General features: G+C 39.5%; 1 protein-coding gene across 1 annotated transcript in view; it reads left to right on the top strand.

Annotated features, from left to right (window-relative positions):
* Positions 1 to 14,188, top strand: part of CRISPLD1 (cysteine rich secretory protein LCCL domain containing 1) — a 61,442-nt gene that overhangs the window by 29,955 nt on the left and 17,299 nt on the right. Inside the window, exons 7-12 of the mRNA XM_018567530.1 lie at positions 3,698 to 3,877; positions 4,647 to 4,707; positions 6,083 to 6,149; positions 7,546 to 7,676; positions 7,821 to 7,864; positions 7,954 to 8,026. Coding sequence (XP_018423032.1) covers positions 3,698 to 3,877; positions 4,647 to 4,707; positions 6,083 to 6,149; positions 7,546 to 7,676; positions 7,821 to 7,864; positions 7,954 to 8,026 — 556 coding nt within the window. The remainder of the gene's footprint in view (positions 1 to 3,697; positions 3,878 to 4,646; positions 4,708 to 6,082; positions 6,150 to 7,545; positions 7,677 to 7,820; positions 7,865 to 7,953; positions 8,027 to 14,188) is intronic.

Raw genomic sequence — 14,188 nt, 5'->3', positions numbered from 1 at the left:
CCGTCCCGAATATAAGCCGATGTACCTAATTTTACCACAAAGAACTGGGAAAAAGTATTGACTCGAGTATAAGCCGAGGGTGGGAAATGAGGCAGCTACTGGTAAATGTACAAAATGAAGATAGATACCAATAAAATTACATGAATATTTATTTAAAAGAAAAACAATAACCTAGCTCTGTAAGTGGAAAAGGGGGTACAGGGCTACATATCATGTACTACGGATCATTTAACCCATTCATATTAGCAGAGGATAATTGTAAATCTATTGTTCAGTGCACTCTATATGTAGTATATAGTACATGTACATATAGAGTGCCTGCAACAATACATTTACAATGATCCTCTGCTAACATGAATGGGTTAAATGATCCATAGTACAGGGCTACATACAGATCATTTAATCCATTCATGTTAGTATAATTGTAAATGTATTGTCTGCACTGTATTAGCAGTATATACTCTATATAGAGTATATACTGCTAATACAGTGCAGACAATACATAATTGCTTAATAAATCCCCCCAAATCTCCCCTCACTCACTGTGTCCGTGTGCCGGTGATCGATCAAAACTACGAACACATCACCGGAGAGAGCAGGGACGAGTCAGCGGCGCGCTGGTCCAGTGGGAGGAGCTCCAGGTGGGGTCCTAATTTAGCTGACTTAGAGGTGCCTGCCCGCTAAATTACAACCCCACCTGGAGCTCCTCTCGCCTGACCAGCGCGCCGCTGACTCATCCCTGCTCCCCTGCTCCTGACTAGCCGCTGCAGGGTTTTTTTTCTTACTTACCTCGCCGAGCGTCGCGTCGCGTCACTGCTGCTTCGGTGGGCGGCGCTCCGAGCAGGGTCATCTGGCAGTCTCCGGCCACCTAAATTCCAATTCCAGGATTTTCTTAGCACCTTCGTGGTGATCTGTCCTAATGAAAAGGCTTAGGATTGAAATTGAGGATTGTGATTCTCTCATTCACTTAATTAACCTAAATTAGGACCCGGAGACTGCCAGATGACCCCGCTCGGAGCGCCGCCCACCGGAGCAGCAGTGACGCGACGCTCGGCGAGGTAAGTAAGAAGAAACCTGACCACTGAGATGCTGACTCGAGTATAAGCCGAGGGGGGCACTTTTCAGCACAAAAAATGGCTGAAAAACTCGGCTTATACTCGAGTATATACGGTATTCTTTTATACATTAAATTTATTTTTTTAATAATAACAGTGTAAGTACCTGAATTTGTCTTGGATCAGAGGATCAGCTTTATTAAACCTTTAGTAATGTGCAGCAATTTTGATGTGTACAATATTCTTCTGTCTTGCGTGTTTAAATTATGATATCATTATAATGTCTTATACATAGATAAAGTGGCAATATGTTGTCGCATTTCAATCTTGGATAGATGCCACCAGGGGTAATCACGTACAAGATTCTTGAATCTCTCCGAACAATGAAAGAAGAGATGGTGCTGAAAGCGCTGCCCACCTGCTGTGACTATTATGGTGGTCTTGCATCCCACTAGATTTTTCATGTGTTTTGCATTTTGGATTATACAGCAGTGAGAATATTACTCCATAGCGGCAAGGTCAAAGCTAGGAATGCAGCTCCACTTAATGTGTATTTCTACTTTTGCAGTCAAATTTGAGAAAACCCCTCTATATGTTTGTTATGTGCTCCCATTCACGGAGCATGAAGAAAAACAATGAAAAAAAATATTTCTTGCCTTTTTAGATGTTTTGTTAAACAAGAAAAGATGGCCAATTCCAGGATTTTCTTAGCACCTTCGTGGTGATCTGTCCTAATGAAAAGGCTTAGGATTGAAATTTGAGGATTGTGTTTCTCTCATTCAATTAATTAACATACAATGGACAAACCACCTCAGACCCCTTCTCCGTCACAGCCTCTCCTAACATTACACAGAAAGATAAGCAAACAGAAATGTTAACCTTTAAAACACTAACCCAAGTAAAAGCAGTTTAAACTGCAGGAAGCATTTTTAAAATATTTTTTTTTAGCTTATGCTATGTGAATGGGAACATGTAACAAATATAAAATAGGTTTAATGCCAATTTGACTGCAAAAGTGGAAATACACTTTAAGTCCCAGAAACCTATTCACCCAATTAGCCTCTACCAATACCTGGAATTTTGGGCAGTCTGACCCTTTAAAAAGCATAGTAGAATAAAGAAAAATATATGCACCAGTTTGCTGATTAAATGTACAGTAGTTGCAGCATGTTCTGATGAAACTCTTTTGATTAAAGAACTGTGCTAAGCAGTGATTGCACCTTAGGCCTGGTTCACATTGAGCATTTTGTCGCACTTTTTCTGCCCTAAAAAAAACGCACAAAAAATGTGCCCCCCAAAAATCCCGTTGACTTCTATGGTCCTGTTCCCATCTGAGCATTTTTGTCACAATAAGCAAAATGACTATCCCTAGAAAAAGTACATGAGCTTTTTTTTGGCACATTACAGCTCGTTTTGGCCCCATAGATTCATAAATGCGCGTTTGCTGTGTTTTTGCACATGTCTGCCCATCAACATCAATGAGCTAGAATCTGCTCACAAAAACGCGCAACTTGATTTATGTGCATCAAAAATGCACTTAGAAACGCAGAAAAACGCTGTCACCTAGGTGTGAACCCTGCCTTAATGTGACACTAAACTGAGGAGTTAAATCTTAAAAATGTATTTAAGTACCCTGTTAACAAAAATGTAGTTTATTTGTGTATCACTTGGCTGTAGATCCTCAAATCATCTCTAATTTGGTGCTGACACTGTCCTTCCTCCTGGAGGGTGGCTACTTTTGTTCCCCATGTCCTTGTGTGTGTTGTAAAGTAGACTGTGATAGACTATAATTTCAATACAAATTAGTAAACTGAATGTGTAAAGAAAAAGCTTTAGATTAAGATGCACTTAAAGAGATCAAAATTAATAGGGTACATTTTAGGACTCTGTAAACATCTCCATTTATAACTGCAGAGATTTTTTTTTCTGTACACCGGAGACCTTCAAGGCCATCCTGGTTATGCATCTGACATGTATAGTTATATACAAAATTATAACTTGGCAAAAAAAGGCTACATGAGAAGGGAGTTAATTTGAGATTTCTGTGTACTCGTGAAAACATTGGCCCATATTAGCCAAATTTGTGCAGGGTCATATTGAAAATGAATATGTACACTGTTTGGATAATTTTATCCAATAGCCAGACCTTAAAAATAACCTGTAGGGTATTGTTTTTCTAAATAGCTTGGCACTCTGCTGTGGATAATAATATTTACCTATTGCTGTGAAAGGACCATGTATTTGATATATCTGTCCATTCATAGTGAATAATCCAGATTTTGTAAGACATTTCAGCACTGGAGTCATGCCTCCTAACACAAGGATTAATGGCCATCTTGATGTCCCCAGGAGAAATAGTTTGGTGGTCTCCAGTGAACCAAAGTCTTCTTTTTTAAACCTCAACTAGTAATTAGGTTGAGATTTACACAGTTGGCAGCCGTATAGGGAAGATGCTTATTACTGGTCTCGGGAAGGCTTGTTCCTGGAGATCAAACAAGGTCACTTCAGCGTATAGAATCTACTTCTGGGACCGTTACCATCATGCAAGACAGGGAGCATCCAGGGCTAATTCTGAAAATACATTTTAAAGGGAATGCATTTCGTTTTTGATAATGTGAAATTTCTATTACATTTATTCACAGAAGGTTCAGAATTTCATTATCCTATACCTGAACCGGAAGAAGAGACAAATGAAATTGAGAGGCAGCGATCAAAAGCTCTTGATACCACCTCACAGAGCAGAGCGAGAACTCACTCCCCAACGTCTTCAACCAGGCCTGATGCTTATGATAGCAATGAAGTAGTCAGCACAGAGCAAATGTGTAAGAAACAAATGTTTCTGTTTGTTGTATGTGTATAGTGTTTAATTCTTTATTATGTTCAGGACAAAAGTTATGCAACCAACAGGTGGGGTTTTAGAGCCTACTGACTAAAATTGTTCTACAGTTCTTTATGTCTGTGCTGTAAAGAGATCCCCTATTGTTCCGGTCTATTTTGGGGACACACAGATGATTGAATTGAATAGAGGGACACACTTCACTCCCTGTCACTAATTCACATAACTCTGTATGGACTATTAATTAGATAGAGACAGCCCTAAAGTGTGCGGCTGCTTTACATTCACCAGACAGTAGTAATACAATATCATATACACAAATCCCAAAACTTGGGAGCGTTGACTGATAGTCACCGCTCTCTGCAGGGAGATGATTGGAAAGTGAGCTCACTTCCCGATCAATAGAGCCGACGTGTGACAGTTTCATTGTCACACGTCGGCTCTAACTATGAGGATGAGTGAAAATCACTCACCTCATAGTTCTCCTTTAATAATTCAGCTGTGTCCTTCAATGAACACAAAGAAAGGGATTTTATGGTGAGTACAAACATCCTATTATTTGTAGCATGTGAAGAGGTAAGAACATCTGTGAGTTTCTTTATTGCTGGTTTTATCCTTGTTAGGGCTATTCCCCTCATATACTGTGTATAGTCACTTTCTCAGGCAGTGAGGATAAATCTCCACAAAGGGAACACCAATTTAAATGTCCCTTATTTTGGTACGTGTGAGTAAAATACTTTGCTTGGAATTTACAGCTCAGATCGTGTCTTGTGAAGTACGGCTGAGGGACCAGTGTAAAGGGACAACATGCAACAGGTGATTGGCTACTAGCAATCTATTTGTCAGATAAAATCCATCTTTGCAAATATATTCTGCCAACAAATGTTTTTTTTCTACATTGATGATAAGGTTTACTGTTGTTGCTGATTTTGTGTACCATTAATGAAACAGCATTAAACCTAAAATGTACAGTTCAGGCACAGACTATTTATTTTAGGAATTTAGGCTGAATATATTAGAGATACTTATTGGAGATAAATATTGGAGATAAAGGGCTGGGTGTATTAAAGAGTAGTATTGCTAGCCACCCCAGGCTACCATAACAGGCACCTATGCAATTAAAAGCCCGGGCCATGAGGCATCCAATGTGTGTGCCTTCCTACACTGCATCTTTTTTCCCCTTCATAACAAGACCTGTTTAGGTTTTTTTCATACTTGAATTTTCTAATTCTGAGTGGTTAATTAATAGATGTACAAAAATGAAACACTGTAACACGGCCTGTTACCATGTCTAACGTCAATGCATTAACCATTCAGAATGTGGGAATCCCCCATAATACCATGTTTTGGTTAAAAAAAATAATTTCCATGAAGTTATTCTGCATTATTTCTGCAGAATGAAAACATGCAAGACCATTGCTCCAAGCACTGCAAGGGCACTTTTTTGTTTGCCTGGCAATGGGCTTTAAGCAGCAATTTTGGTTTACACTCGCCTGCCGCACTACATGGCCAGAGAGTGACACCACTGTTTATAGCCTGCAGTTCCTTTTGTTCCTTGTGCAACTTTTCCTCCTTTAGTACAGTGACTGGAATATGAATGACCACTGCCCTGCTAACTGAGGCTTAATAAGCCTGAGTCTGGTTTGCAGGGGGGTTATGAAAAGTTAAAGTATAAGTACAACTTTTTTTTATTTGGATAGAGTGGTGAGAGGTTAGAACCACTGTCAGGTTTTTATTGCTGTGTGTGTTAGGGAGATTCTTTAATTCTTCTGATCAGCAGTGTTACTGGGAATAAAGGCGAGGGTAAATCCAGAATTTCGAATTGCCACCAGAACAGAAATAGAGAGGGAATCTCTCAATAGGGATACTTGTTCCAGTAACATCGCTCTGAGAGGAAAGTTTCCTTACAATGGAAAGATATCCTCTCACTTTCTGTTGAGTCTACAGGACAAGGAAGGAAAAACTCCCTAATGTGACAGATGACAAAAACAAATAAAGTTTTAATCCTCCCCTACTAAATCCAGAATTAATTAATGCGGCTCTAGCTATGCTATAAAGTAGTGTATATGTCATTTGTTTGCTAATTCAAAATATCAACACTGTATATTGTACAAATGAACTTCTGAACAGTGTTATCTTACAGGACCAGAGGAGTAATGTTCATTTACATGTGTTCTGTTTGAATTCACAGATATGAATGTTCAGCTGGCTGTTTGGAGAACACAGCCAAAGTAATAGGAAGTGTTCATTATGAGATGGTAAGAATATCTTCTACTTTTTGGCAACTGTTCTCATTATGGATTATAATCGATTTAATCGATTCGTTGTTGCAGCCCTAGTTAAAACCGCAGTCAGTGTTCTTTTTTTGTTTGTGTTCTGTTGCGGCAATTTCCTTTCACTTCCTCTCCTGGAAACACAAAGGAAGTAAGGGATAATATTAGTTGTGACTGCCACAGATGTCCCCTTTGGAAAATGTCCTCTCACTTTCTGTTCCAGTGGCAACTGTAAGCCTTTGTATTACCTATCAATTGTTTCGCAGCTGGGCGGATCAAGACATAATTGTCGGGATCCGCTTCAGCTGCGGCGTCATAGTACATACATATACTGCGTCATAGTACATACATATAGTACATATAGTGCGGCGTCTCAGTATACCGCGAGCTACAGCTCGCGGTATACTGAGCCTAGGGTGACGGGAGGACGCTAGTTTGTGTCCTCCCGTTACCCTAAGAAGAACTATGGGGAAAAGCCTTAACCCAATAGTTCTCCTTTAACTGGCTAAATCATTTGTAAATCTGACATTTTATAAATGAGCTGTACAATTTTGCCTGTGTATAAAGGCAAACCCATCACTTTATAGAGTTGTTTTTAACTGAATAGTAAACAATTTGCATTGTTTTATATTTAAGTGTACCCATCATCAGATACAGTACTTTATATGTATACATGTAAAGTGTTGCGTAAATGTAAGACCTCCAGGTATTTCCTCTCACAATTCCTTCATCTGCTTTTCTCTCCAGAAGGAGCCATCTTTGTTCAGTCATTATCAAGGTTCAGCATCTACATCCTGGACTTTGATGTTGGCTCAGAGATGCTATACCATGGTGTCTGTGCAGTTCACAGATGTCCGTCAAAGATTATTATTATACAGGATTTATATAGCGCCAACAGTTTGCACAGCGCTTTACAATATAAGGAAGACATTACAATCACAATACAAATCAAGACAAGATGTTAACGCGGGCCCTGCCCATGACGGCTTACAATCTAAAAGGGAGGGGGAAGTGATACATGAGGAGGTAGCTGTGTGGGGATTAATTGTTTGAGACTGTGATCAGCCCCATACTGTAGCCTCTCTTGTTACTGTCTGATTAGAGGGAGAGAGGAGACTGAGGAAATGCTTCCTATTGCTTATAGACTGATGATTTCATCTGAGCCTAAGCAATGTCACTTCACTGGAGCTCAAAGACTGTTCTTTAATAATAAAAGGTGGACATTTTCGGAAAAATCATACTGTTGCTGTATATTATAATATGTCAGGAATGTATTCATGCAGGCTTGTAAAGTTTTTGAAAGGGCCATTTTAATAATAATCGTTTGGGTACATGTAAATTAGTAATGTTAATAAATTTAGTGAGAATTTTCTTATTGCAGCAATCAAGCATTTGCAGAGCAGCCATACATGCTGGTGTAATAGACAATGATGGAGGATGGGTGGATGTCACAAGACAAGGAAGAAAAAATTATTTCATCAAATCCTATAGAAATGGGATCCAGTCAATCGGGTAAGCAATGTCATTCAAACAGTGCTGTCATTCAATAAAACAAATATATAATAATAAGATGCATTAACACAAGACATGTGACAACATGTTTGTTACAATTTAATAATATTAACAATTAAAATCATTATTTTATTTATTCAACAGCAAATATCAGTCTGCAAACTCATTCACAATCTCCAAAGTAGCCTGTGAGTATTTTATATTGGTTAAATGTATTGTTTTATAACCTTTGTAATATGTGTAAGCTACATAGTTACATAAATGATGTGTTTTCTAGTTCAGGCTGTGACGTGTGAAACAACCGTAGAACAAATGTGCCCTTTTCAGGCTCCAGCATCACATTGTCCAAGGTGAGTTTTTTTAAATTATTTTATTGGTTTGTATAAATATACTAATAGCAAACTTTGCCTTATACTCTTTCCCTTAAAACCCAATGGAACTCTTATTTTTAATGTTGTACACTGCCTTAGTCACACTGGGCTTCATACTGTGGCTGGCAATTCCTGCAGCAAGAACCTATGGAACGGTTTATATGTTAACGACATGGTGACAGCGACCATATCTGTCAATGGTAGTCCGCATGTTATTGTACATGATATGATTACCTTTGGTTTGGGACAGATGATTGTCCCTGGATGAGTCAGAACTAGAACTCTCTAATAAGCAAAGCTAATGTTCCCTGATGATTGCATAACTCTAGCTCCTACTATGCAAGGTGTACATAGAGAGACCACTGCTTCAACACAGAGAGCAGCGATCCTTCTCTCAAGTTTGCTGGTGGGAGACAGGCTTTCCTCCTATGGTTCTGGTTTCTCTATAACCTAAACCAGTGGTAAGGTGGGCAGCACAGTGGTGTAGTGGTTAGTGCTTCTGCCTTGCAGCACTGGGTGTCCCCGGTCCATATACCAACCAGATCACTATCTGCAAGGAGTTTGCATGTTCTCCCTGTGTTTGCATGGGTTTCCTCTGGGTACTCCGGTTTTCTCCCACACTCTAAAGAAATGCTGGTAGGATAACTGGCTCTTGTCTGAATTAGATTAGTAAACTTAGATTGTAAGCTCCTCCTGGGCAGTGACTGATGTGAATGTAAAAAATTTAGATGACACCAGCACGACAGAAGCTCATAAGTCAGTGCTGGTGACATCTACATTTTAAGCTGTTTTGTGTGTGGCTCCATCCGCTGTCATTTTACTTTTTGGGGGATTTCCGGTAAGGAGTGCTACAGGATTTATGACTTTTTGATGTGAATGTAAAGCGCTGCATAAATTGTCGAAGCTATATAAATAACTATAATAAATGATCACATAAGGGCCTATTTATAAACAATTTGCAGAGCAATTCCTCCAGCAAATTTCTATGAACATTTGTTCTGTGTGAATAGAAGCAAAAACTAACATTCTTCATATATCTTCTTTTCAGGTTGAACGTTGTGTAATACCGGAATATGGCCACTAGATAGAACTGAGAAGTACTTATTTCCTATGCTCCTCAGCACCATCTAGTGGCTGTAATGCAGTATAACATTAAATTACATTCAACCTCAAAAGAAAATATACAAAGAACATTCCTTTTTTCCTCTATTCACACAGAACGAATGTTCACAGAGTTCAGGTCAGAGCGAATGGTTCTGCAAATTGTTTTTAAATAGACTCCCTTACTGTTTTACTGCATCTGGAATGTATTTACAACATTAAATCTAGTTCATGTAGGCTCTGGGACTTTGTTTTTGGGACTTTGATTTATTATTTTCTTCATATGGGGCTTTTATGGGCCATGTCTTAGAGTACCTTGAAGGTTACGGCCCAGTCTACAGATGCTCATATCTTTGGGCCCAGCAGAAGTTACCCCTGATTAAACAGTTTTCAGCAAAACTAGCATTAAGATCACTTAGATTTCTTTACGCCAACTGCTGAATTTTTGGTTGACCTGAGTAAACTGGAGTAACCACATGTCAACTTTTTATTTGGACAGTCTAGCCATTTTTAGTTCTACCAGATTTCAAAAGTGTACATCCTTTAGTCATGAGTTTTTAGGATGCTCAGGACTGCCATCATGTTACTGCACCCTGCTACATTGCTAACCAGCATATCAAATTATAGCAGCTTTTGCTGGCTGTGCTGACACACGTTATTTTGCCTTTTTGTCTTAGTGTTAGTAGAATAAGTGGTGGCTGCCTAAATTGTTGTTGGAGAGGAGGGCTGTGCCATTAAAAGAACCCCAAAGTGGTTTTGGCTTTATCAGTTAGGCAGGGCAGTTTGTATGGAAGACCCAGGGAGCTCATAGCACAAGTGTAAAGTAGCCTGCACAGTAATTATCCCTTCTGAGGCTTCAGACAGTGAGCATTACTTTGCCTTAAGGTGGCCATACACTGTACAACCATCGCAAGACCTTAGTCTTGCGATGGTCATAAAGTGATTAAAAAAACGTACGATCTGCCCATCTGAGGGGCGGGCTTACGATGACTGCAATGAGGGGCGGGCGTACGATGACTGCAAACGGGCTGTGTGCGCGTGCGCACACCGGCCCGTTCGGCAGTTGTCGAACCAGCAGGCCACTAACTCGCCGAGAATCGTACGATTCCCGGCGGGTTTTCTAGCCTGCTGGTTCGACGGAAGACGTGCGACCATACAGTAGAAACGGTTGCACGTCTTCCATACACTGCACGATTCTCGTACGATCGCGGGATTTCCCGCGATTCTCGTACGAGAATCATGCAGTGTATGGGCACCTTTACTCGAGTCAGTAACTTAACACCGGGATGGTAGCTTGCAGCCAGAGAAAAGAGAGTGCTGTTGCTGATACCGAGCAAGGGTTTCACCACTTTATGGTTTATGGTTGAAAATCTTATTTTGCCAAACACCTGACAATTTTCAGGCAATTACAATTACTCTTTTCCAGCATACAGTCATATGGTTCCATGTTTCACGATTTATACTGTTGTCTTACTATTTTAACACAATTAAAAGCACTTATGTAAGTGTAGATTTATTGAACTTCTAAATGTTGCATGTGTACTATTATCTATGATTAATCACCCCCTGCCCATCTCAAAAAGAAAACAGTGAATGTGCCTGCCTTTGCATGTCCAAATGCAGAAATAAAAGGTAATATTTGCTGATTTGCAATGAATATTCCGAATGTTTTACATTATTCTTTAGCTGTCATTTTAAGATATGATGATCTGGTCCATTTCTATGCCTGAAATTCCTAGAATAGACAATTAGCATTACCCTGCCTCTAACCTTTAGGTGTAGAGGAGAAAATGATGTCTTCCTGTCACTCCCAGTAAATTTGTGGAAGACTTATGGGAGGGGTGTCAGTGCTAATTTTGAAATATAATTACTGAATGACGTCAGAAGTCATTCCAAAAGGAAAATGATCAGTGCTGATTGAAGGAAGGATGGGACATAAACCTTACGACACATGAACTTGCAGCTGTTAATGAATAGATTCTTCTATAATATGACATGTTTTTCTGTGACAGCTGGAGGGGTACCTAAAAATTGTTTTACTTTGTAAAAATTGCGGTGAAAATTTTAATTTACAGAGGCAAAATTACCTAATTCATCTTTAAGGTACACCTGCCACTACCTAAAATTTGGTAACCTGGATAAAAGAATAATATAAGGAAATTGTAGGTGCCTGGGGAGCCCTAAAACCACCATATGCAAATTATGGATTCTTGTAAAATTGTGCACTGCCCCCTGGACTTCTTTATTGCCCCATCACTGTAATGTGCAGCTTTCTGGGACATTCCTGAAGATGTTTCAATGTACATGCTGCCACCTGTACCTGTATTTTTTTTTATCAGACAGTGATGGGAAAGGGTCCTTTTTTAAGCAGATCCTAGTGTTGTACTGCTCTCATCATGTGCTTGATTGATTCCTAGACTGATAGGCAGAGATGTACAACCAGTTAGATTTTTTGGGGGCCTCAAATGCAGGCTCTACTTCCTGTAGGGCTTCAGTGTGTAAAAGACCAGTGTGAACAGAACGCTTTTACAGAGCATTTGCTTTTAGTTGGGCATGTGAAACACACATATGTGTGTTTATCATCACCTTTTAACAATCTGCTAGAAGACTTCAGCAGACTTTCAGCAAGATTCAAGGAATGCCAAAGCTGACAGAAAGCCTTCTAACACTTGTTTAATGTGACAGTCAAATCTAAGCTTACTAAAGGTTTTGCAAAAACGTGGTTGTATACACAGCTCTTATGTTTATGTACAAGGCCTCAGAGGAGTAAGGTCTGCATTTCAGATGCACATATTCCAGCTGGTTATACATCATGGATTCCAATCATATATGAAGCATACACATTATCTGCCCATCAGCCCAGAATTCAAACAAGCACATGTTTAGAGCTGTTCTACACCAGGACACTCTGCCAATGGACCAGTGATGTTGATATTGTTCTTATTTCAATGATATTGATATTGTTCCTGTGCTATCTGAAAACAAAAATGACTATAGTGTATCTAAATAAATGAAATGCATACATGTACCTTAAAACAACTTCAGGAACATCCCAGAGACCCCATGACCAGAGGAGACTATAGGAGATTGTAAAACAAACAGCACCAGATATGCTATGAATTCCAGAAGACATACCCAGTGCTTGCAGTTCTGTTGCAGGTTCTGATATCATTATCATCTTTAAACTTGCAGACATATATGAGTTATGAGACTTCCCCTGTTAAACACTGTTCCCCTGCTACTTCTCTTGTTGAATCTACCACTGGAATACCCATGGTTGGCTTTTGCCAGAGTTCAGAGGCAGCACTGATGTCCACCCCTCTGTCATATGACAGTGCTCAGGGCTAGAAATTGGTGGCTAGGCCCGAGGTCATGCTTTCCTATACCAGGAAGCACCAGGCATTTGGCAGTTGTGGCCAAAGACTGAGCTGGGCATGAACACTGATGAAGCAGCTATAAATTGGTTGGAGGATGAGCTTTACACAGACACTGTCCCTTTTCGTTTTCAAAGAACCAGTTCATTTGTTCTTTAAGAATATCCCCCACCCACTGAGTACAGCACACAATGTTAAATACTTACCTTGCTACCCATTCCAGCGATCTGCACTGTGCGGCCCTGCCTGGCTGATCTGCACAGCCTTTCTTCCAAAAACGTCCCCACCGGCTATACTTCTTAGTTCACACATTCACCATGGCCAGATTCATTCCTGTTCCTGCTGTATTTGAGCCCTCCAGCAGAATACAGCTCACCCATATGAATGAATAGTGCGGTGGTTTGCATGTGCACTAATAGGAAGAGCCAGTGGGAACATTTCCAAAAGAAAGGGCTGCGCATTTAGTTGGAACAAGGGAGAAGGTAAGTATTGAACATTGCAGGCTGTAATTTATTAATGTGAATATTTTCTTTAATGGATCACAGCTAAGAAACATAGTATATGCTGTAGTGTCAGAATTATAGGGAAGGGGGAGTGGGCATGGTCAAAATATGTGCCCCCAAATTATTTTGAACCTACATAGACCCTTGTTGACATCTGAAGAGGTAAAACTGCAGGTGGTGAATAAATCTATGGCTTTGAAAACACATTAAAATTAATGGATTTTAAATGAGCTTCCGTTGAGTCCTCAGCCAAGCCTTACATCTGCCTTGATGATACTCATTCTACCCAGAAAAAGCTCTTCCTCAACATTATGGGGTAAGTGACCTCTGTTTGTGGACACAGCTCCCAAAGTAAAGAGCCTTCCCACTTCCTGAGAAAATAGAAAATGGACTTAAGGCAATCATCTGTATTGATACATCTGCGTAGGAAGTAAATTATTATTGAGTGAAAATAATTTAAATCCCCCTTTCGAAACCCCTCATGAAAATATTAATCTTTCAGCCTTCTTGTTCTATTAAAGCCATATTGAATGTTTAATACAGGTGAAACTCGAATAATTAGAATATCGTGCAAAGTTCATTTATTTCACTAATGCAACTTAAAAGGTGAAACTAATATATGAGATAGACTCATTACATGCAAAGCAAGATAATTCAAGCCGTGATTTGTCATAATTGTGATGATTATGGCTTACAGCTCATGAAAACCCCAAGAACCCCAAATCCACAACCTCAAAAAAGTAGAATATTACATGCAATCAATAAAACAAGGATTGTACATAGAACAATATCGGACCTCTGAAAAGTACAAGCATGCATATGTACTCAGTACTTGGTTTGGGCCCCTTTTGCAGCACTTACTGCACTTACTTTTGCACGATATTCTAATTATTCGAGTTTCACCTGTATGTGTGTCAGAATGAGGTTTTAATTTTATCTTCCTAACAGAAAATGTGTAAATATTCCATGGAATGTCTTTGTGGCAGCATGGACTTGCTCCAAATTTTCTTATAGCTGCAATCTGAAACTGTGTTATTTGTTATGATTATAGGTCCACTGAAATCCCCTCCTACGCGTAGGTTATTATGCCTGTGGCTATTTTATGTATGCTTCCTTCCAGTTCAGCAGTGAATTAAGTTTTAAATTAAGTAATCTGATATGCA

This window comes from Nanorana parkeri, unplaced genomic scaffold (genome assembly GCF_000935625.1).
Source record: "Nanorana parkeri isolate BGI_ZX_2015 unplaced genomic scaffold, ASM93562v1 scaffold1058, whole genome shotgun sequence".
Lineage (NCBI taxonomy): Eukaryota > Metazoa > Chordata > Amphibia > Anura > Dicroglossidae > Nanorana > Nanorana parkeri.
Note: the sequence above shows the minus strand (reverse complement) of the source record. Positions and strands in the feature narration are given on the sequence as shown.